A 25,631-nucleotide genomic window follows, 5' to 3' on the forward strand; every position below is an offset into this window, starting at 1 on the left:
GAAGAAGTATTTTATAGTAGAATCTTTATTGTTGTTGTGAGTGAGGCATACCAGTTTACCTTTGTCTCACTGTACAACTGGAATTGGTGAGGAATTTTCAGTTAATGTCAATTTAATCTATGGTACTAAGCATATCTGGTATATTTAACCTAGTCTTTATATTTAAGCTACATTCAGCAACGACCGTGCAAATGCTGTATAGCCAGTCAAGGTCGTTAAAAACTCCCATCATCATTAACATTTGAATCACTGTGACCTATATTTATTGATTGAGTGATTTGGATTGAAATTTTTGCATGAAGGGTCATTGAAAGGAAATCTAAGGAATTGTCATTAATAGTATTTTACCACCACTGGCCATAAGTTAGAACAAGGCATTGGTCAACAGAGAGGTCACTTTCATTTGCATAATCATGATATACACTGTGGAATTTAGAAATCAGTATTATTTCATCACTTTAGTTGGGAGGAGTTAATATATGTTCAGTTTGTGGAAGAAAGATAGACAGAGTTTACACTTCCAAAATAACTTAATTTAAACGTCCAATTCCAATAAATATACTAAGAATGAAATCATTATTAAAAATTCACAAAACAACTTACAGAATCTAACAGGTTTATGCATGTGTAAACTTGTTAGTTGCAATGAGGTTCAAACATTGAAATAAAGTTTTAAAACTTAATTAATGGTGTTGGAATAATACAATACTAATTAGCAATATTTTGGTCACTCTTGTTATTAGTCTTAATTAACCAACTTTTTTCACATTTTATTTTAAAGGTAAATTATCAAATAAAGAAATACATTGTTTTTTTTTATAATTTTGACTTTACTTACATAAGCTTAATGAATCAAATGTTGTATGCAAAGTTTAAAAAAAAAAGCAGATTTGAGTTTGATATAATTTGTACTAACCTGAACCTTATTATTATAAAGAATTAAAATTTCTTCCAACAAATCATATATATATAAGTACTTTGATTGGTTAGATAAAATAGAAATCAAACAATACTATGGTAATAAACAATAATTTTATTGATATTGTCTGGTCAGCTGATTGATTTTAATTGATAATATGTCTCAGGTAAATATCAGGTAAATATCACACCTGTATCAACCTTTGATTTGTAAACAAATTCAGGAACAACAATTAGGGGGATAATCTGATCAAATATTTCACATATTTCTAAGGATTTTAAAAAGTACTTTATAGACAAAAAGGTAAGATGTTTTATTTTGTTTGAACTCAGTTATCTAAAAAAGTTTGATTGGAATGAAATTGATAAAATATCTATATGACTTCAACTGTAATAGTACAGTTTTACTTATATGTTACTATCCTAGTCTGGTTTTTTTTCTTGGATTTACAACAAATTTATACATGATTCATTCTGTCAATTAATATTATACTCTTGCTAAATAGTATGTCCAAACTGGGACTGGTATACTAGTATATGATAGTCCCAGGTTCAAATTATTGAATTACTAAAAATTAGAGAAATAGGTTTATATTTATATAATTTATTGAGAATAAAGATATATGTAAAAATTGGGACCATTATACTCATATTAAGTATAATAGTCCCAGTAATCAGGTATTAGACGGTTGGTATTCCCATTTGAATGGTTTTACACTAGTATTTTATGGGGCCCTTTACAGCTTGCTATTCGGTGTGAACCAAGGCTCAGTGTTGAAGGCCGTACCTTGACCTATAATGGTTTACTTTTATAAATTGTTACTTGGATGGAGAGTTGTCTCATTGGCACTCATACCACATCTTCCTATATCTATGAACCAATTTCTAAAAAAAATTTGACACACCAATTACAATTAGTCCAAGTCTTTGGAAAAATGTTGAAAGCCAAAATTTAATCAAAATTCTGCTCTGACAAATCTCAGATTGTCAAATGTAATGCATGAATCTGGACATATAGTTGGAACCCCCCTTTTTCCTGGGTTGGGAACCCCTCTTTTGAAATTAGCTGGATCCTAGTTACAATTGCTAAATCATGCATGCCTTACACAAGGCATTCAGTAACCAATAAAGCAATAAAGACCAATTACATGTACAATGAATTAGTAGTGGAAATAATGGTAAACCTTAGGTTTTTCTTTTAAAAATTAAAAAAAAAGATGGCCAGCTTTCACATGTACACTATACAATTGTCATGTTATCTTGAAATAAACATAGCTTATGAATTAATTAAGCCATTTGTTTTCTCAACTGAATTGTTTCACATTTTTTTGTTGGGTTCTTTTACAGCCAACTATACAGTTTTTTTCTCATTATTGAAGGCTTTACTGCTGTCTATATTTGCTAACATTCACTTCATTTGGTGGATTGGTTATCTCCTTCGTGATGATACCATATCTCTTTATTATTTTATAGCAATTACTTTATAAATTCTTATAAAATGTACATTATTTTAGATTACACTTGTTTTTATTTCAGATCCACTCTTCATGACTCGTAAGGATCCATCCCAGATTTATCATAATGTTCCCTTGGAAAACCTTAATGGACCCCACAGAGTGTCATCTCAACCCGTAGTGGACCCCAATCATCATCAGATTTTTGTTACCAGAAGTCATTCATTTGCTGGCATGGCCAGTCGATCTAGTCAGCTAATGGAATCTCCCTTAGGAACCCCTGTATTAGGGGCTACATATAGGAGTAAGACACAACATAAAGTGCCACATTCTCCAAGGCCAAGATCTGGAGCCAATTACAGAAAGTCACCAAAAGTACCAAAGATTCCACGACCTAATTGGACGACCTTGATGTTTGAGAGCGTGAAAAAAGGAATCAGGTATAATACAAATTACTTAGAAACAAACCTAAAACCAAAAGCACCAGGAGTTGAATTCATTTATGGATGGTCTATAGAGTCAGTTGTCAGGAATATGACAGTTGTTATCCATTCGTTTGATGTGTTTCAGAGCTTTTGATTTTGCCATTTGATTAGGGACTTGGATTTTCCTCAGAGTTTGTATTAATTGTTATTATACATTTTCCTGAATATGCATGAGACATTTCCAACAACAATCAGTTACTTTACTAGTTTAATGGGATTTAAAATATTAATGAACTAGCCAATGTTACCACTACAGACATTGACCTCTAAACATATTGACCTCTAAACATCATTATTTTATTGTATTGTTTAGTTACTGTCTCATTACTAAGTACATTTATTTTGAGTCAGTCATGATCTTTTTAAAAGCAAGATATGAATTTGTACTTTATGTACAGAAAAAAAACTGACAACATCCTTTTACTGTTGCTATGCAGTATGGGCTTTGCTAATTTTTGAAGGCCATATTATGACCTAAAGTTGTTAACTTCTAAGTCATTTGGTCTTTGTTGGATAGCTGTTCAATCGGCAATCATATCCACCTTTTTATTTCTATGCCCCTTCAAGGGGGCATTAGGTTTTTTGGTCTGTGAGTATTTGTTTGATTTGTTCGCTCTTCGGCCTGTCCATCTGTCTAGCATGTCTAGGTTCAGGGGAAAGTTTTTGGTCAAGGTTTTTTTTTGTGACATTCAAGTCCATTCAACTGGAAATTTAATTCACATGTTCCCTATGATATTGTATTTCTAATTTTATTCTAAAAGTATAGTGTTTTGACCCTAATTTCAAGGTCCTTGAACATAGAAAATTATAGTGTGAGATGGACATCCCTGTATCATGGACACATTCATGTTAACATCAAACTTAGTTGAGACTCTTTGAATAAAGGATGTTGTCTGAGACAAACTTAATGAAGAAATTATGGGTCAAGATCCATAGTTCTTCTTCAGAATATACAGTTTGTATAAGATAAATAATTTGCCTTAAGACATGCTTTCATCCTACTTTTACTGCATGTAATTTCACACAAAGTGTAAATATGAGAAAAGAAATATATGTAATTTTAAAGTGCAAAGCTATAATTCATTGTACTATAAATAAATAAAAAAAAGTAGATAAATGAGATTTTGTAAATAATGGGGAAATTTAGTGAATATTTATCATGTCAAGAATGACTTGAATATTAATATTATCCTGAACATTAGTACACGTAGATTTAGCTGACAGTAAGAAAACTTCCTATTCAGAGTAGGTATGTTCATTTGGATTTTATCATATTTCAAGCAAGAGAATACATGTAGCTCAATCCATCTTATGAGTTAAAGAGGCACCAACCCAATGACAAAAATAATCATAGGTCTTTTACATGATATCTTGACTTGTTGCGTACATCATAGGCAGACATACCACATCTCTTTATGCCCCTGCCATGCCGAAAGAAGCATTTAGTTTCACCCTGGTCTGTTTTACATCTGTTGGTCTTTAAATTAGTTTCTGTTCTCCGACTTTAGTTTGCCTAAACCTACACTTATGAAACTTATAGTTATACAATATGCTTATCACAATCCTACACAGGTTAAGTTCAAATTTTGGTAATGTTACTTTCACTGTTTTGGGGTTTAATATGTTCATTTGTAGATTAAAAAATTTCTGAGTATGTCATTTTTGTCGAGCCTGCAACTTTTGTTTGCAGAAAGCTCAACATAGGGATAGTGATCCGGCGGCGGCTACGGCGGTGGCTACGGCGGCGGTGTTAGCTAACTTCTTAAAAGCTTTATATTTTAGAAGGTGGAAGACCTGGATGCTTCATACTTTGTATATAGATGCCTCATGTTACGAAGTTTCCGTCAGTCACATGTCCAATGTCCTTGACCTCAATTTTATGGTTCAGTGACCACTTGAAAAAAAAGTTCAGATTTTTTGTAATGTTGAATTCTCTCTTATTATAAGTAATAGGATAACTATATTTGATATGTGCGTACCTTGCAAGGTCCTCATGTCTGTCAGACAGTTTTCACTTGACCTCGTCCTCATTTCATGGATCAGTGAACAAGGTTAAGTTTTGGTGGTCAAGTCCGTATCTCAGATACTATAAGCAATAGGGCTTGTATATTCGGTGTATGGAAGGACTGTAAGGTGTACATGTCCAATTGGCAGGTGTCATCTGACCTTGACCTCATTTTCATGGTTCAGTGGTTATAGTTAAATGTTTGTGTTTTGGTCTGTTTTTTTCATACTATATGCAATAGGTCTACTGTATTTGTTGTATGGAATGATTGTAAGGTGTACATGTCTAGCGGGCAGATGTCATGTGACCTTGACCTCATTTTCATGGTTCAGTGGTTATAGTTAAATTTTTATACGACCGCAAATTTTGAAAAAATTTTCGTCGTATATTGCTATCACGTTGGCGTCGGCGTCGTCGTCGTCGTCGTCCGGCGTCCGAATACTTTTAGTTTTCGCACTCTAACTTTAGTAAAAGTGAATGGAAATCTATGAAATTTTAACACAAGGTTTATGACCACAAAAGGAAGGTTGGTATTGATTTTGGGAGTTTTGGTCCCAACATTTTAGGAATTAGGGGCCAAAAAGGGCCCAAATAAGCATTTTCTTGGTTTTCGCACTATAACTTTAGTTTAAGTTAATAGAAATCTATGAAATTTTGACACAAGGTTTATGACCACAAAAGAACGGTTGGGATTGATTTTGGGAGTTTTGGTCTCAACAGTTTAGGAATTAGGGGCCAAAAAAGGGCCCAAATAAGCATTATTCTTGGTTTTCGCACAATAACATTAGTTTAAGTAAATAGAAATCAATTTAATTTAAACACAATGTTAATGACTACAAAAGGAAGGTTGGTATTGATTTTGGGAGTTTAGGTCCCAACAGTTTAGGAATTAGGGGCCAAAAAGGGACCCAAATAAGCATTTTTCTTGGTTTTCGCACCATAACGTTAGTATAAGTAAATAGAAATCTATGAAATTTAAACACAAGGTTTATGACCATAAAAGAAAGGTTGGGTTTGATTTTGGGAGTTTTGGTCCCAACATAATAAGGGGCCCAAAGGGTCCAAAATTAAACTTTTGTTTGATTTCATCAAAATTGAATAATTGGGGTTCTTTGATATGCTGAATCTAACTGTCATGACTGTGTATGTAGATTCTTAACTTTTGGTCCCGTTTTCAAATTGGTCTACATTAAGGTCCAAAGGGTCCAAAATTAAACTTAGTTTGATTTTGACAAAAAATGAATCAGTTAGGTTCTTTGATATGCTGAATCTAAAAATGTACTTAGATTCTTGATTATTGGCCCAGTTTTCAAGTTGGTCCAAATCGGGGTCCAAAATTAAACTTTGTTTGATTTCATCAAAAATTGAATAAATGGGGTTCTTTGATATACCAAATCTAACTGTGTATGTAGATTCTTCATTTTTGGTCCTGTTTTCAAATTGGTCTACACTAAAGTCCAAAGGGTCCAAAATTAAACTTAGTCTGATTTTAACAAAAATTGAAATCTTGAAGTTCTTTGATATGCTGAATCCAAAAATGTACTTAGATTTTTTATTATGGGCCCAGTTTTCAAGTTGGTCCAAATCAGGATCTAAAATTATTATATTAAGTATTGTGCAATAGCAAGTCTTTTCAATTGCACAGTATTGCGCAATGGCAAGAAATATCTAATTGCACAATATTGTGAAATATCAAATTTTTTTTTAATAAGAGTTATCTTTCTTTGTCCAGAATAGTAAGCAAGAAATATCTAATTGCAAAATATTGTGCAATAGCAAGATTTTTTTTTAATTGGAGTTATCTTTCTTTGTCCAGAATCAACTTAAATCTTTGTTATATACAATATACAATGTATATTCACTTTTTACTACCAACTGATAAATTAAAATAATCTTTACCATTCAGTGATAACAAGCAGTTTTTTTACATCTTAATATTTTATGATGTATTTAAATGAGTAGTTATTGTTGCAAACTCCATTAGAAATTTTAATTGAGATTAGTTTTGGAATAAGGGAAAGGGGGATGTGATTAAAAAAATTGGGTTCAATTTTTCTCATTTGAAATTTCATAAATAAAAAAGAAAATTTCTTCAAAACATTTTTTTGAGAGGATTAATATTCAACAGCATAGTGAATTGCTCTAAGAGAAACAAAAATTTTAAGTTCATTAGAACACATTCATTCTGTGTCAGAAACCTATGCTGTGTCAACTATTTAATCACAATCCAAATTTAGAGCTGAATCCAGCTTGAATGTTGTGTCCATACTTGCCCTAACCGTTCAGGGTTCAACCTCTGCGGTCGTATAAAGCTACGCCCTGCGTGGCATCTGGTTGTGTTTTGGTCTGTTTTTTTCATACTATATGCAATAGGTCTACTATATTTGTTGTATGGAATGATTGTACAGTGTACATGTCTAGCGGACAGATGTCATGTGACCTTGACCTCATTTTCATGGTTCAGTGGTCAAAGTTAAGTTTTTGAGTTTTGGTCTATTTATTTAATACTATATGCCATAGATCAACTATATTTGGTGTATGGAAATATTTTATGATCTTAATGTCAGTAGCGCAGGTTTCTTTTGACCATGACCTCATTTTCACGGTTCATTGCACACTGTTAATTTTTTGTGTTTTGGTCAATTTTTCTTAAACTATAAGTAATAGGTCAACTATATATGTTGTATAGAAGCATTGTTAGCTGTACATGTCTGCCTGGCATGGTTCATCTGACCTTGACCTCATTTTCATGGTTTATTGGTCTTTGTTTAGTTATTTTGGTTAATGTTAAGTTAATGAGACAGTTGTAATAAAGCTTAGCTTTATACTTAGGACTATCAACATAATATCAATGATTAGTATAGAAGGCGACATTTCAGCGTGTGCACTCTTGTCATTTACATACATTGTTTTGTGTACTTTTCAACTTCAGTTTGACTGTTAAGAGTAATGTCCCTTAGTGAAATGTAAATTTCTGCATTTGTTGTATATTTACAAGGGGGAGCATCTAGACTGTGTCTCATGGGCACATTCTTCATTTATTTATGTAAGTTTCTTTGCATCTTGTTATGATCATAAACAAAGTAATTGTGATGGTAGATAACTGTTATTTTCTATAAAAAAAATAATAGAATGGATGATATTTTCTAAATTACCTCCCCTTTTTTATAGAAAAAAATGAATTCAAAGTTTTTTATGAACAAATTTTTTTATTTAAGAATTGAATGCTTCTTTTTGTAAATTCATTGGGGTGTAAAAGCGTTGACCGAAGTACATTTTGAATGAAGCGCGGAAGCGCTTCATTCTAAAAATGTGCGCACGGTCAACGCTTTTACAACCCTATGAAGTTACAAAAAGAAGCATTCAATACTTATAATTAGATGTTTTTAGCTATGATCAAGAAAAAATGAATTTTATATTGTTTTTATTTAATTCACCTGTGCACTTTATTGTGGGACCACGTGCTATCATGAATGAAAAGTATTATTGAGTGATACAATTGCTTACGGAATAACACGTGATGTGCTGTTAGCTAATCAGAATAAAGTATTATAATGAAACATACATCTAATGTAATTATTAGTTCTTGTTAGCTAGTGTAAATTTTGTGCTTTTTCCCAAACACGTATTCTTACTAAGTCAAGAAAATTGATAAAACTGAGATATTTTATAATTAACATTCTAAGGGCAATCCTTCAACCATTGATGCAGATCAAGAATATGTTTTTGTGAAATTAAGGTTGATAGATTCTGATTTGTACAAGCAGAGCCAAATTTTTATCAAGCTAGTTTGCAAGCCTCTTTGATAGGCAGAGACTAGATCAATCGTAACCCTTGGCTAGTGAAGATAGCTTGCAAGCATCTTTGATAGTAGGGGCTGGATCATAACCCTTCACATGGGAAAATGGCTTAGAAGTGAACAGTCATAAGACAGGCATGTTACTAAACAAGCACACATAATTATGCCTCTGACCCACTGCTCTGACCCAAAAAGTCCTTGCTTTTAATTACAGATTGAATGTTTTCTTCCATGTAAACTCCATACAATAAATTGTAAAAATCTTTTAAAAGATTTAATTTTAAGAATAATCTTAGAAGTGAATTTACAATTGACTCCCCACATTCTATAGGCAACTGCAATATAAATATGAATCCGCTGAGATGGTATAAACTTTTGGTATTATGGAAATGAAAAATAGTCAGACTATGAAAAGTGAAGTCATCTCTATAAAGCTAAATGATTGTTCTTCATGGATTCTCTTTGATCATTCCTATATTTAGTCGTTTACCCATTCAGAGATATTTATCTTACGGTCATACTTGGTTTATCCTCTGTAATTATACTTACAAGAAAGTTTAAACAGTTCATCAATGTTTAAGGTTAATAGGGTGATCTAACTACATGATTAAAATAATATCAGTGAAAATCAACCCACCCTTGTACTTATCCCCAAGTTATATTTGACATGAATTTTATCACTGACTGCTAACAATTATGTCACTTAAATCTCTAATTCTTGTCCAACAAACATCTATTTGTTTTCTTTGAAAACATCAATTTTTAAATTGTTTTAAATTTTACTACATGTATCAACAAGTGGCATGTTTTAACTCTGAAATATATATAATTATTGATTTGATTTAGATGTAATATTGATGATAAATGTTAATGTGTTGATAACAAATCAACAACAACAATAAGAGTCATTTAAAGGTCATTTAAAGGTCAATGTACATGTAGGGTTCTCAATAATGAACAACCATTCTATGCTGCTGAGGTCATCAAGCATAATTACTGACCAAGAATGGAATCTAAAGAGTTAATGACAGTCTAATCATTTTCCTGCATTTATTCTTTAAAAAAAGATATGGTATATGGGTTTTTGAACTAAAATAGACAATGGAAATTGGGAATGTGTCAAAGAGACAACAACCCAACCAAAGAGTAAAATAAACTACTGAAGTCAGCCAATGGGTCTTCAACACAGCGCACCTGGAGGCGGACTTCAGCTGGCCCCTAAAAAATGTTTACTAGTCTAGTGAAAATGAATGTCATACTAAACTCCTAAACATATAAATAAACAAAAATTTTAAAAAAAACATACAAAACTAACAAAAGACATAGGCTCCTGACTTGGGAAAGGTGCAAAAATGTGGCCTCCATGTATTATAAAAATTATATACTGCCATTTTTAACACCATGAAGATATTATTAAAAACACATCCTTTATTCAGGGAAATAGAAATATCATTTGAAATAAAAGGCAGTTATAAAAAGTATTAATATTCCATGTACATGAAGTGTTTAAGCTAAGATCATTGATGTCTGGTTGGTTTAAAAGAAGTAAAGAAAAGTTTTTGAGAACACTGGACTTGTATAGTGATCCTTATGTACTGAGAACACTGGACTTCTATAGTGATCCTTATGTACTGAGAACACTGGACTTCTATAGTGATCCTTATGTACTGAGAACACTGGACTTATATAGTGATCCTTATGTACTGAGAACACTGGACTTCTATAGTGATCCTTATGTACTGAGAACACTGGACTTCTATAGTGATCCTTATGTACTGAGAACACTGGACTTCTATAGTGATCCTTATGTACTGAGAACACTGGACTTCTATAGTGATCCTTATGTACTGAGAACACTGGACTTGTATAGTGATCCTTATGTACTGAGAACACTGGACTTCTATAGTGATCCTTATGTACTGAGAACACTGGACTTCTATAGTGATCCTTATGTACTGAGAAAACTGGACTTCTATAGTGATCCTTATGTACTGAGAACACTGGACTTCTATCGTGATCCTTATGTACTGAGAACACTGGACTTGTATAGTGATCCTTATGTACTGAGAACACTGGACTTCTATAGTGATCCTTATGTACTGAGAACACTGGACTTCTATAGTGATCCTTATGTACTGAGAACACTGGACTTGTATAGTGATCCTTATGTACTGAGAACACTGGACTTCTATAGTGATCCTTATGTACTGAGAACACTGGACTTCTATAGTGATCCTTATGTACTGAGAACACTGGACTTCTATAGTGATCCTTATGTACTGAGAACACTGGACTTCTAAGGTGATCCTTATGTACTGAGAACACTGGACTTATATAGTGATCCTTATGTACTGAGAACACTGGACTTCTATAGTGATCCTTATGTACTGAGAACACTGGACTTATATAATGATCCTTATGTACTGAGAACACTGGACTTATATAGTGATCCTTATGTACAGTTCTATGTATTTTGGATTCTTTATCATTGGTGGTATAACAATTTTATGAGCACAGGTTAATGCACAAATATCAATGTTAGATTAAGTTCAAATCATTTTCAAACGGCTTAATTGTATGCAAAACCAAAAAATTAAATATCCACAAAAAAATGTTTTTCTCTCAATCTATGAAACATTAATGAATTCACATCCATGATTCTCCTGTTATAAACATCTTGTGTAATTCCAATTTTTTTTCTATCATTATCTTTAGACTTGAAAACAGAATCAGAACAATTTATATTTTAACAAGCTGTAATTTACATTTCACATTAATTAAGAATACAAATAGTTCATTAAGAGAGCGTTCTATATCAGTCAGTGTGACATAATGCCTGAGGGAGATATGTAAATGACCTTACATAGTTTAGTGATGTGGGGGTCTGAATTTTAAATGTTAATTACATATATAGCTGTTGTTTGTTGCTAACTGGATGGCTGAGTGTTGATAGCTTCTATTATTTCTAACCCCATCGTTCAATAACTTACATGTATAAATAATAATTGACAAATTGATCATTTGAAAGATGATCGAAAACATAGATTTAAAATTTTTTGTTTTCATTGTTCCCACTGGATAAAGTTTATATGATCTTATGAAAATGAGACTGTATGATTCCAGCCAGATGTTTAACTAAAACCAATATTGCAAACCAGTATAATTATGTTTAATTTGAATATTTCTTTGTTTCAGGGAGTTTATAGAAGCTACTAAAGACGATATAGACCAGTTATGTGCCAGAGGTGTTGAGCAAGCAACTTCTACTGCTCAGGTAAACAGAGTTATCTTCCCATTGTTGTAAACTTATGTCAATATAGGTTTCTTTCTTGTATTGGGGATTCATATGCCAATTTCAATACTACATGTAGAGTCATATCCCTGTTTTATATCACCTTTCCAGTACTGGAGAGTAATGTCCCTTTGTAAGGTCACATGATGTTTACGAATATATGTTTTGTATTTTCAAAGATTGTTAAAGCATCATGTCTGATTGGGAAATAACAAATTAGACATAACTAATATGATATCAAAAGGGGGAGATAATAACTAATATGATATCAAAAGGGGAGATAATAACTAATATGATATCAAAAGAGGAGATAATAACTAATATGATATCAAAAGGGGGAGATAATAATGTCTATGTACACAGATTAGCAGCACTGTAATTTGGCAAATTTCCCTTTTTTCAATCCAACCTGAACTGAATACTTTGATGGTCATATTTCCTTGGCCAAATCTTATAACATGGCCTAATTCTCTGAAATAAAGGATGTGCCACCAAACAATGCTCACACTACCATGGCCTTATTATCTGAAATAAAAGAATGTTCATATTACCATGGCCTAATTCTCTGAAATGAAGGATGTGCTACCAAACAATGCTCATTTTACCATGGTCTTATTCTCTGAAGAGAAGGATATGTTGCTTGTGCCACTAAACAATGTTCATATTACCTTGGCTTTATCCTCTAAATAGAAGTATAATGTGGCTTGTGCCACTAAACAATGTTCATATTACCTTGACTTTATCCTCTGTAAAGAAGTATAATGTGGCTTGTGCCACTTAACAATGTTTATATTACCTTGATTTTTATCCTCTGTAAGAAGTATAATGTGGCTTGTGCTACTAAACTATGTTTATATTACCATGGCCTTATCCTCAGTAAAGAAAGATGTGCGGACCATGTCACAAGATATGCCACTAAAAATGTTCATATTACCTTGGCCTAATCATCTGAAATGAAGGATGGACCTAAAATCTAACATTAAAATGACAAATTCAGTTGTTGTTGTGGACCTTAAGTAGAATGTTCGAGATGTACTGTAAAGGGAAGCTTTGTTAGCATATTATGTTATTATTAAAGTTATGTACTAGGTCTAGGAATGAAAATCTACGGCTGTATTTTAAAACAAAACTTCCAGTCAATTTCTTGAATACAACATTAAGTGAATAACAAAGATAGAAGTTTCTTTATGAACTTCAGTAAATCTGGTGTATAGTAAAATATTTATTACAGCACTTTGATTAATTAAATTTTCTCTCACATGCCTCATCAATATTTATGAATACATTTACTGAATATATAATAAGATTAAAAATAATTCTATTTCTGGGTCATGATCGATCAATTTATTTGAGGAGGGTTCTTTAACTGGGTCATGTCATATCAATTAATTATTTGAAGAGGGTTCTTTTTCAGGGTCATGATAGATTAAACTATTTGATTTTTTTACTAGGTCATAAAATGATAAGCTATTAGAGGGGGGGGGCAGCTTTTACTAGAATAGAATAGTTACAGATTTAATAGGGTCATGATAGAGGTGTCTTTTAAGTACCATATAAGATTATCAAGACAGTAATGAGAAAGTACTAAAAGCTGGAAATTAAAAAAAAACATTATTAGTTAGGCCATACAGATGCCTGTATTTGCTTACATCTGCTCCATTTGAACTTTGGTGGTTCAGTTGTCTCAATGGCAATCATCTTATTTTTATACAGTCATTTCAACCTTGGTCCGCTCAGTTTAAAAAGGATAGACAAGCTATTAACAGAACTAATTCTTAACTACTTGGAGCTAACAGTTTCCCTTCTTTTTTAAATTCTTTCTATAATTTTTTTCTTAAAAAAAGCATGATTGCAAATTGAGTAATGTTTCCAACAGAATGATGTGAAGGTCAGTATCTACATCTCAAGGTCATTTAAAGAATACTTCTGAAATAACATTTTTTTACTTGTCAGTTTAACCCTCTTGTATGTTAACCTTACTTTCTTCAGGGTAAATTATTGGAAACAGATAAGGTAAACTATGTGTTTGTGATTGTGATGCATGAATGTTGATTAAGGATATTTTGGGGTATTTTGAATTGTTTGCATGCCTGTTGGAATATGGTTTGGATTATTTAGAATGATTTGTTTGATGAAGTTTGTTACATGTTTGTTTAATGTCCACAAGTTTTCTAATATGAAGGACTCATGTTTGGACATTTTTGTTGTTTGTACACTAATATAACTCACAATGCATGATTGAATGTCACCTATGTCACATGGTAACTCATAATAAAAAAATGCATGTTTGAAAGGTCACTTTAGTCACACGAAAAGGGAATTTAAGAGATGCTGTGTTGCAGGTTACATTTTGTGCATAATTTATAGATAAAAAATAAGCTTGATTTTGCAGTCCTACAGTTTTTAAGTTATAGAAGATATAGAATTCAAAATGGGAGTGTCTTTGATGATCCCAATTTTGACAAAACAGAAACTTTCCCAATTACCATACAATTGCTGTATATGTAAATAAACTAAAACAACTGCTGGGGTACAGTCCAACTTTACATGACTAGGAATGTAACAAAACAACTGGTGGGGTACAGTCCAACTTTACATGACTAGGAATGTAACATTTTATTTTTGTTGAATTTATACAAGATTTTGATAATGAGACAGAAACCAAACAATACAACAACAACAAAACAGAAACAAATATCTAGAAGTCAACTTACAAAAATGTATGATATTCAACAATGGACATGTATAAATATCCATTTTAAAGGCAGGGATTGGAAAACAAATTGTTCCCTGCAGATCAATCATTGGGAAACAAAAAAAAACAAGGAAAATACAAACAAAAAACAGACCACCTTTAACACTACACAGAAACCAAATATTGAGCAACAAGAACCTCAAGATAAAAGTTGGTATGAGCTGTGATGCTCCAGATCAGTATCAGACAGTTTGTCTGGGTCCATCTTTTTTTTTAAATTCTGGACAACTTGTTTGTCACCTCTAAAATCAAAAGCCGGATCCTTATATTTAACCAGTATGATGTATAATGTTTCCCTTATCTTTTCAGCAAATAAAAGCAGCAGAGAGATACCTTAAAAGATTAGAGTTTCATCTGTCTAAGGTTGGTTTTTTACTTAAAAGATTAGAGTTTCATCTGTCTAAGGTTGGTATTTTACTTAAAAGATTAGAGTGTCATCTGTCTAAGGTTGGTATTTTACTTAAAAGATTAGAGTTTCATCTGTCTAAGGTTGGTATTTTACTTAAAAGATTAGAGTTTCATCTGTCTAAGGTTGGTATTTTACCTTAAAAGATTAGAGTTTCATCTGTCTAAGGTTGGTATTTTACTTAAAAGATTAGAGTGTCATCTGTCTAAGGTTGGTATTTTACTTAAAAGATTAGAGTTTCATCTGTCTAAGGTTGGTATTTTACTTAAAAGATTAGAGTTTCATCTGTCTAAGGTTGGTATTTTACCTTAAAAGATTAGAGTTTCATCTGTCTAAGGTTGGTATTTTACTTAAAAGATTAGAGTGTCATCTGTCTAAGGTTGGTATTTTACCTTAAAAGATTAGAGTTTCATCTGTCTAAGGTTGGTATTTTACCTTAAAAGATTAGAGTTTCATCTGTCTAAGGTTGGTATTTTACTTAAAAGATTAGAGTTTCATCTGTCTAAGGTTGGTATTTTACCTTAAAAGATTAGAGTTTCATCTGTCTAAGGTTGGTATTTTACTTAAAAGATTAGAGTTTCATCTGTCTAAGGTTGGTATTTTAAACATAATCATTAAAAGATTAGAGTTTCATCTGTCTAAGGTTGGTATTTTACTTAAAAGATTAGAGTTTCATCTGTCTAAGGTTGGTATTTTACTTAAAAGATTAGAGTTTCATCTGTCTAAGGTTGGTATTTTACTTAAAAGATTAGAGTTTCATCCGTCTAAGGTTGGTATTTTACTTAAAAGATTAGAGTTTCATCTGTCTAAGGTTGGTATTTTAAACATAATCATACATATATTCTGAGGTCCAGGCAGGTTGGAATGGTATGTTTGTGAATTCAGTTTTGGATTTTACATAACAAAATTGATTTTTTTGGACAAAGATGCAACAAAAATCTTCTTGTCTGACACATTGACTATATCTATCTAGTATATATATTCGTCTCTGGTGTATTTCATTCAAGTGAAACTAACCCCATAATCTACCACTGTTAGTCCTTTGAAAGATTAAGAATTAGAGAAATATTATTTGTAGGAAACAAACCATAGGTTGATGATATTTCTCATGACTCAAGTTGCTTTCGAAAACTGAGTCATAATTCATGCACATTTATAGGAGAACTTTTTTATATAACCCCTTCAAACAAATATATGATAAAAATGTCAAAAAATGCAACATTTTGGAAGTAAATTCATTTGTTGCGCTTACAACTAAAAATAAATGTCTGACATTGAGTAATATCTTGGATATGTTATTTTATTCCAAATGCCTCTTATGTAATATGTTCCCATTGATTTGTGACTAAACGTTAGATAAGAGATATTTGTTCTGCATCAGACTAGATAGTATATAGGCATGACAAGTAATTGTATTACATGGAACATCAAAAACTTAGTAATCAATAGACAAAACAGATATCATATAACTATCTAATTTGATAGCATACAAACTGTTCCTAATGTTTGTTCAGCTAAGTGGATAAGCAGTGAAGATGTTGAAATTCATTTTGAAAGTCTTTGGTAGCATGATTGGTTGGAGAACTTTATATGTCTATTGTCAGTGTGGATCAAATCCCAAATAATTCAGAATTGGTATCCACTACTTCATTACTAAGCAGGTGATAATCTGCAAAAAAATATGATATGATCCCAAGAGGCCATGTTTTGCCTTGTCTCCCCTCCCCCTTTTCAAAATCTTGGATACAAAACTGATTCCAATTAGTGCAAACAAGTTTATGATTAAGATTTCTGAACAATCATTGAATTAGTTATTCTTTTCAAAAATTTAAAAATTCAAAAAACTATATCTATTACTACAGGTTCTCACTTAGTTTTTAATCTTTAATCTCTTATTTATTTTTGTATGACAAAAGACGAGAGAAAGTACAGAGTTTATTTTACATTGGTAATTATTTGACGGTATATCATTGAAACCAATAAGAATTTTTATTCTCTTTATACAATACTGTCACTTTATCAGATGAAATGAGTCAGAAAACATATCCTGTGAAATCAATAAGAAATAAAAAAACATTTATATGAAGAATTGTAATTAGTCATGTGAGGATTCAATGCAACCAAGTATTGATTTAGGAAATAAAATACTCATGTTACTGGAAATCAAATACTCATGTTACTGGAAATAAAGTAGTGTCATGCTATACACATCAGTTATCTGACCAAATAGTCAACCATTAAAGGACAGAGGAGCTCGGACTAACACCTGGGTTGTTTTCTTGTAGTAATTCAAACCATGAAAGGGCTGAAATCTATGACTAACACTTGGGTCGTTTTCTGGTAGTCATTGAACCATTAAAGGGCAGAGGGGCTCTGACTAACACCTGCGTTATTTTGTAGAAATCAATGAACCATTAAAGGGCAGGAAGCTCTAACACCTGGGTTATTTTGTAGAAATCAATGAACCATTAAAGGGCAGGAAGCTCTGACTAACACCTGGGTTATTTTGTAGAAATCATTGAACCATTAAAGAGCAGGGAGCTCTGACTAACACCTGGGTTGTTTTCTGGTAGTCATTGAACCATGAATAGACAGAGGGGTTCTGACTAACACCTTGGTTGTTTTCTGGTAGTCATTGAACCATGAATAGACAGAGGGGTTCTGACTAACACCTTGGTTGTTTTCTGGTAGTCATTGATCCATGAAAGGACAGAGGGGCTCTGACTAACACCTGGGTTGTTTTCTGGTAGTCAATGAACCATGAAAGGGCAGAGGAGCTCTGACTTACACCTGGGTTGTTTTCTGGTAGTCAATGAACCATGAAAGGGCAGGGAGCTCTGACTTACACCTTGGTTGTTTTCTGATAGTCATTGAACCATAGAAGGCCAGGAATCTACGACTAACACCTGGGTTGTTTTCTGGTAGTCATTGAACCACCATGTGATGGGTAGTGCCCCTGTCTGGCTCTATGGTTTTTTACTGATAGTCATTGAACCACGAAAGGCCAGCAGCTCTAACTTGCACCTGGGTTGTTTTCTGGTAGTTGTTAAATCATGAAATGAGCAGCTTTCTGTCTGATACACTGATAGTCATAAAGAAGTGTGAAATAATGTATCATCCCACATTTCCTTGTTTTAATGTTAGTTTTAATTTACATACTATCACTTTTAATGTACATGTCAAATAACAAGTCCTTCAATTTTCTGTCAAATCATACCTCACTTTTACCTGGTATTAATTAATGTGTAGGTTTACAAATGGTTTATGAAAATAATTTATAAAGGATTATAATATATCATAAGTTATTGATAAATGCAAAGAGCATGTTTAATTATCTGAAGGAAAATTTAAGGTTAATGTATTGACTTTAAAGTGAATTATTCGAAAATAACGTGTCAAAATCTCTTCATTAATAATGGTAATTCTGACTAGGAAACAATTATTGAATTCCTGACACTTTAATGATTTATATTTTTTCTGATTCTTGGAATCATTCTTCATTTTCCTGTGGTTATTGCATTGAGCTGGTTTCAATGTCAACATGTAAATCTTTTACAGGATAAAAGTTTTACATATTTCTATTATGCCCCAACTATATGGCTGTACTGGGAGCCTCATGTTTTCTGGTCCATATGTGTCTCTCCCACAATGTCTAGACTTAAATTTGGTTACAATGAATTTCCTATTGAAACATATTCTTGTTATCAAATCTCTTCGGAATCCAATCCATTCAAACAATCAGCTATTTGAAGAGTTGAACTCTTTTTTTCTTTATCTGAATCTCTTCTAATACATGTTGACTTCTTTATTCTTTTTGTGGACTAATCCAAATGGAGACCTCATGGGTGTGGGATTTTCTCGCTGTTTTGAAGACCCATTGGTGGGTTCCGCTGTTTTCTGCTCTGAGGGCAGGTAGTGTCTCAGTGAAACATTCCCCATTTCCATTCTCAATTTTATGGACCTTTCTCATGTATTTGAATGTTTAGAATATAATTGAAAAGAAGAAAATGATATATCTTATAAATGTTTGTTTTTATTTTTCAGATTGAAGAATTACATGATTGTTACATGGTACAACAACAACTAAGAGAAGGTAAAATACACTAAATAAAGTAAAAAACATATAATAATCTTTACTGCAAAACTACACCCATGAGGGTAAAAGCAATACAAACAGACAATACAGTTAAATACAATACAATGGAATACAATAGAACATATTTAAAGAAACAGTTCAATTAACAAATTCATGAAAAAAAACATTTATAAATGTTGTCTAAATCAGTCTTCATCTGGCATGTTCAAACACCAAAATTTGAATGACAAGGATATATAGATATATGAGTATGTGGGGAGATGTGTACAAGAGACCTAAGCATAAAAAAGCTAAAATATACTCATTAAAATATGGTTGATTGATTGGTGGTTGCTTTAAGCAGCATCACATTAAATATGATTGATTCATTCATTCATTCATTCATTCATTACATTACATTACATTACATTACATCAAATACAAGTATAATCTAATTACAAAAGCTAAACAATTCAATAACCTAGACATGTCAAACAAGCAGAGGAACTAGGATTGATGATGATACAGGTTTTTAATGACGTTGACTGTATATACAGCCCTCACACCGTTCGTGAAGTAGGATTTAATTATTTTTATGTTTTTTTATAGGTACCAGAAATTTACAGAAGGCTTATACCACATCACCAACAAGTCAAAAAGACACACTTAGTAATGTTAAATATGGCATGTTAGAATGTATACAGGTTTGTACAGACGCTTACATATATTTATTCACTTTTAATTCAAATCTTGCTTAAATTATTATTTAATTTTTTAATACCGAATTTTTAATTTCAATTTTATTGGATAATTAGCAAATTTTTCTTGTATAAGATATTTCTTCTTAGTTGTCTAAAAAAGTTTCCTTTGTGATAAAATTATTGCAATCATATAAATAAAGTGGACAATAACAATGGAATATTATGTGGATGCTTAGATACATGGGCTAATTATTTTCTTTCTATATAACAAACTCAGAAATTAATATTGAAACATTAAGTGAATATTTCATTGAAATTTATTGTAGACAATGTGTGCAATAGAAGCTCAGTTAGAGGCTATGATGGGAACATTCCATTGTAAAATTAAAGGTAACATTTTTAAACAGAAAGTTTAAATGGTAGCAAACTTTTTATAGTGAGAAAACCCTGAAAATTCAGCTTCAGAATTGGCACTATACTTAGGATCTTAGATAAAGCTAGTTTATATCAAAATCAATTTTAGGCAGCATAAAAAGCACAGTTCCAAAGATCACGATAAACATTTTCCTGATTTTCATACCCGTAGCCAGGGGGGGTTTGGGGGGTTCGGATGAACACCCCCTCCCCCCCCCCCCCCCCCCTTGAAATCAAATAAGCACTGTTAAAGTCAACGTTTTGTTCAAATTGTGACTGTTAAAGTCGAGTTCATGAGTCCAACGAACCTCCCCTTGGAAATTCCTGGCTAAGGGCCAGATTTTTATATAATTTTAATAGTACTTGAGAGCTGGATTCTTAACTTAGAGATACCAAGGTGTATAGTTATAAGAAGATGTGGTATGGGTGTCAATGAAACAACTCTCTCATTCAAGTCACTATTTGTAAACGTAAACCTTTATTGGTCATAGTAGGGTGCCTTGGCTCACACCGAACAGCAAGCTATAAAGGGCCCTAATAATATATAGTGTAAAACCAGTCAAACAGGAAAACCAACATTCTAATCTATCTAAAAACGAGAAACGAGAAACACTTACGAACCACATCAATAAACAACAACCACTGAACATCATGTTCCTGACTTGGAACAGGTGCAAACAATTACAGCGGGTTTGAAGATGTGAATATTTTGAGGCATGTTTGATATTTCAGTGTATTGTTTACAGGTATGGCAGGCTTTGCAAGGCTATGTCCAGGAGACGTGTTTGATATTACTCTGCAACATGGATCACAGAAGTGGCGTTCACGTGGCAGAGTGGAAAAAACAGGAAACCAGAGATGGGAGAACCCAGAGTATACATTTAAATCTGTCATCGGGGATGGGCTTCATATAAAGGTAAATAAACAAGTTAGTGGGGGGTATGAATAAAAGGAGGTGTCGAATATATGACAATGAGACCACACCCCAACAACTCACAAAAAACAAGACATTCAAAGGTCAACATGTGATCCTAAACATTACACAGATAACAACCCAACAACAAAACAAGACATCAAAAGTTCAACAAATAGTCTTTAATACTATACAGATGTCCTTACAAAAATCAATGAGATAACAAACCTAACAAAATAAATTATATATAAGACATTAAAAGTTATACATATTGTATTCACCAAGGTTCTCAAAGTAGTCATATTTGCCAGTCATGACCAAAAATGAAAGATTATTGACCAAATTTATAAATTGGGATTTAGGTCAAAAATATATTTGTTTATAGAAATAATTTGGGTAATTTTCATAGAGGTTGCATTTCTTAATTTCCATTTCATTATAGTTGTTATCTTTGAAATTTGTTTCCACTTATAAAACTGCTCAGAACTTATATTCCAAAGAACTTCTACTAAATTAAACAGTTGTACACAGTGGAAGAGATTTGCTTGCTGTCTAAGAACAAAAAGCTAAAAATCCAAGTGCAATACACACAAATTAAACTGTTAGATTTCTCATTTGAATTGTTATACATTTGTCTTTTTAGGGTGTGTTATAGATGACTATGCAGTATGGGCTTTGCTAATTGCTCATTGTTAAAAGCTATACCGTGACATATAGTTGGTAATTCCTGTGCCATTTGTTTTTTGTAGAGAGAAGTGTCATTGCTATCTACCTTCAATGAAGAAGGGAGATAATTATCTGTTGATATACAATGAATAGCATCACTTCTATTAATTATATTGAAATTTTAGTTATTTTAACATAAAAGAAAATATTTATTGTTGAACGAACATACTCTGAGCCATTGTTATTTTATATTTTGTTTCTATTTTTCAGGGAGTAGAAGTAAGAAGCTTTAAGTCTGTGATATTAGGACAAAAAACATGTGAGACGAAAGATTTGTTCTCTTGTAATCAACAGTTAATGACTGTCAGCATCAATACCAATGGTTCTCTTAAACTTAGTGTAATAATCACATGGAAGTAAGTATAAAGGTCAGAAGTCAAAACAAAGGGCATAAAAAATAATGGTTCTTTTAAACTTAGTGTAATAATTTGCTGGACATTAGTATAAAGGTTAGAGTTCAAAACAGCATCAATAACCATGGTTCTTTTAAACTTAGTGTAATAATCACATGGAAGTTAATATAAACGTCAGAGGAAAAAAAACCAGCATCAATATCAATGGTTGTTTTAAACTAAGTGTAATAATCATATGGAAGTTAGTATAAAGGTCAGAGGTCAAAACAGCATCATTGTCAATGGTTGTTTTAAACTTAGTGTAAGTATCACATTGAAAAGCCAGGCTCATACAGGCCGTTTTAAAAAAATAAAATATGAATTCTGTTTTATTTTCTAATGGATGCAAGTTAAGTTGAACTAGTCATAAAACAAAATTATAAAGTTTAGAAATTGAATTTTCTCTAAATAACCTTGTTATTTAATTGCCAACAAATGAACAATATGCAAATGAGATAATATAACATTACTAATAACATCACCATGAAAAATAGCTGAGGTGATTAGCATACCTTAGTTTCCAAGAACTTAGGGGAAAAGACAAGCTTTGTATGTCAAACTAAATTGTACTTTTATTGTATTTTAGTCCTTTAGAAGGTGTAGAAGAAGCAATGTCATATTTCGATGTTCCCAGCCGACCACAATCTACCCCACGGAAGAGACCTGTATCTGTGTTGGCTCTGAATGGAGAACTGGTAAGATATAAATTATGTCAAACATTCAGATTCTCTTATTAGTCTAATTGGCATTACCTTGTTTTGATTGGATAGCACATTCATTACTTGTCCAATTCAAAGGATTTACCTTGTACAAAAACTTAGGATTTTTTTTTCTTACAGCAGTAGGGGTCTTGATGGTACTCATATACTGTTTTAATAGCCTGTCAACACAGAGGTTGTAAGTTTGAAACTAACTTGTGGCATGTGCATTTGAATCCAATTTTGATCAAGTAGGATTGTCAGTTTTCCTACCAAAGTTTTGTGGTTCTCTCAAGCACTCAGGTTTTCTGTGCAGTGAATAAAAAGCAATGTTGGGTATTCATCAGTAAGACACCTCCAAACTACAAATCACAAAAAGACATCTTGAGAGCAAGAAATAATCTTCTCCAATAGACATTAGGTCTATACAAAATGTCAATTTTTACTTTCAGACCTTAACCATTTTAAAGTGTGAAATAATCTAACAGAAATTATAAAAGATCTACAATTAAAACCAACTTTTCAAATTAACTATTACCCAGTATAACCTTTAATATTCATATATAACTATAATAACTACAAATTTTGTTTACAGAGTGGAAGTTACTCAAGTTTATCATCAGACGACAGCAGGCGCCATTCTACACCACCAAATCTAACCACTACCAAAGACGATAACTTTATTTTACGTACGAGTGGCAATCATAGCAGTTTCTCATCACCGTATCGTACAGTTCATTCTGACAATTCTTTTAACCTACAAAGAGACTCTGGATTTTCTAGTGTTATACATGTACCTAGTGCTAATTCACCTTTAGGAATGAAACGCCATGCACCACCTGTACCGGTGATGGAAATCCCAGAGATTACTACAAATAACAATATTGACATTGTGAAACCGATGGCAGCGCCCTCTATATCACCCTTAGTGACATCCTCGCCAGCATCATCATTATTATCATCGTGGTATTCACATTTACATTTCCCGGTGGCATTAGGTCACACTGTGACATTGTCAAAAGATGAACCAACAAATGTAGAGGACGCTTTACACAGTCTGATGACAACGTTAGAGGATTATCATGGACAGTATCGGGAGTTAGAAAAACTGGAAGACGTGGTTGTCATGTTAGAACAAATATTACGAGTAAGGACTTTACCATTAATTAGAAAATAGTATCAAAAGGATTTTATCAAACATAAATAACTTATAGCACTGCTGTGTCTTAAGAAATATAACTATTCTTTATTGTTTTGTCTTTAATTTGTGATAAGTTAGGCTGAAATTTTCTGTAGACATATAGTGGTGTCCATAGAAAACAAGTTTCCATTATAATTAATGTTACTTTCATTTTGAAATAAGGATATAAGTATGATTGCACTTGTATGCAAATAACATTCATGATTCCATTCAATCATTTAAAGTTCAAAGTATAAACAAAATAGTTTCTGCATAACTTCTTTGATTCCTGTCAAAAAGGGATCATACAATCATAAAGTGTTCTTAAACCAGAGCATGATTTTATAGATGAATAAATGAAAATATTTAAGTATTTGCCAGATAAGTTCATGCAAGCAATACTCTTTAGATGGATCACATATTCAGATTTAGTGAAGAAAATAGATTTTAAAAAATGTTTAATAATTCACAATTTTTTTATACTAAATTAATTTTGCTTTACTGTTTTTTGTAAAATAATTAACATTAATTGCTAGTACTACTTTGTTAATTTATGAATTAAGTTGTCATTTTGCTTAGTTTCTTTTGTTACCTTTTCTGACATCAGACTAGGACTTGGACTTCTATTGGACTGAGTTTAACTGTGTGTTTCTTTATTCTACATTGGCTAGAGGTATAGGGGGAGGGTTGAGATCTCACAAAATATGTTTAACCACCTCATTTTGTGCCTGTCCCAAGTCAGCAGCCTCTGGCCTTTGTTAGTCTTGTATTTGTTTTTTAATTTTAGTTCATATGTTATGGAAATTAGTACGAGGTCCATTTTCACTTAACTAGTACACATTTTTTTAGGGGACAGCTAAGGCCCAGCTCCAAATGCAGGATTTTCATGCTGTGTTGAAGACCCATTGGTGGCATCGATATCTTTGACATATTCCTTATTTCCATTCTAAATTTTATCATTCACATAAGGAAATATGACAAAGGAATTATTCAAAATTAGACAAAAAAATGTTTCTTTGGACAATATATAATTGTAGACTAGCAGAAGATTTAATATTTTTAAATGTTTACAAAGTAGTTTATTACAAACATTTAAAATTTAATGGAAATATTTACATTATGTTTATTTACATTTTTAGAAACATTCAAGATGCAGTTCAAGATCTTCTAGTATAAGTATTTCTATTGAAAGTGCTTTGGGTGCGTTTGATTTTCTGAATACAGAAGAAGAGAATGGGGATACAGAAAATCATCAGTAAGTTTTTACACTATTACAAATTTTCATGTATAATAATCTGTTTAACTATATAATATATAAATTATACTTATGATTTATATGGATGAAAGTGCAGATTGTTTATAGTCAAATGGGGGTTTGCCTACATTGACAATGCTTTTCTGAGGGGTAATAATTTTCA

General features: G+C 32.1%; 1 protein-coding gene across 8 annotated transcripts in view; it reads left to right on the top strand.

Moving 5' to 3' along the window:
* LOC143082177 (rho family-interacting cell polarization regulator 2-like) overlaps window positions 1-25,631 on the top strand; it is a 77,648-nt gene that overhangs the window by 38,799 nt on the left and 13,218 nt on the right. For 6 of the 8 annotated variants that reach the window (XM_076257743.1, XM_076257740.1, XM_076257738.1 and 3 more), the window contains 12 exons: window positions 2,455-2,812; window positions 11,857-11,935; window positions 13,943-13,966; window positions 15,018-15,071; window positions 19,159-19,207; window positions 19,799-19,893; window positions 20,217-20,280; window positions 21,051-21,220; window positions 22,154-22,299; window positions 22,922-23,030; window positions 23,629-24,180; window positions 25,353-25,468. In XM_076257743.1, the coding sequence (XP_076113858.1) occupies window positions 2,466-2,812; window positions 11,857-11,935; window positions 13,943-13,966; window positions 15,018-15,071; window positions 19,159-19,207; window positions 19,799-19,893; window positions 20,217-20,280; window positions 21,051-21,220; window positions 22,154-22,299; window positions 22,922-23,030; window positions 23,629-24,180; window positions 25,353-25,468 (1,805 nt within the window). In that variant the 5' untranslated portion in view covers window positions 2,455-2,465. Of the gene's footprint in view, window positions 1-1,101; window positions 1,223-2,454; window positions 2,813-11,856; window positions 11,936-13,942; window positions 13,967-15,017; window positions 15,072-19,158; window positions 19,208-19,798; window positions 19,894-20,216; window positions 20,281-21,050; window positions 21,221-22,153; window positions 22,300-22,921; window positions 23,031-23,628; window positions 24,181-25,352; window positions 25,469-25,631 lie in introns of those variants that run through there. The other 2 variants (XM_076257744.1, XM_076257739.1) reach the window with 2 other exon arrangements.

The sequence above is a fragment of the Mytilus galloprovincialis genome, chromosome 7 (assembly GCF_965363235.1).
Source record: "Mytilus galloprovincialis chromosome 7, xbMytGall1.hap1.1, whole genome shotgun sequence".
Lineage (NCBI taxonomy): Eukaryota > Metazoa > Mollusca > Bivalvia > Mytilida > Mytilidae > Mytilus > Mytilus galloprovincialis.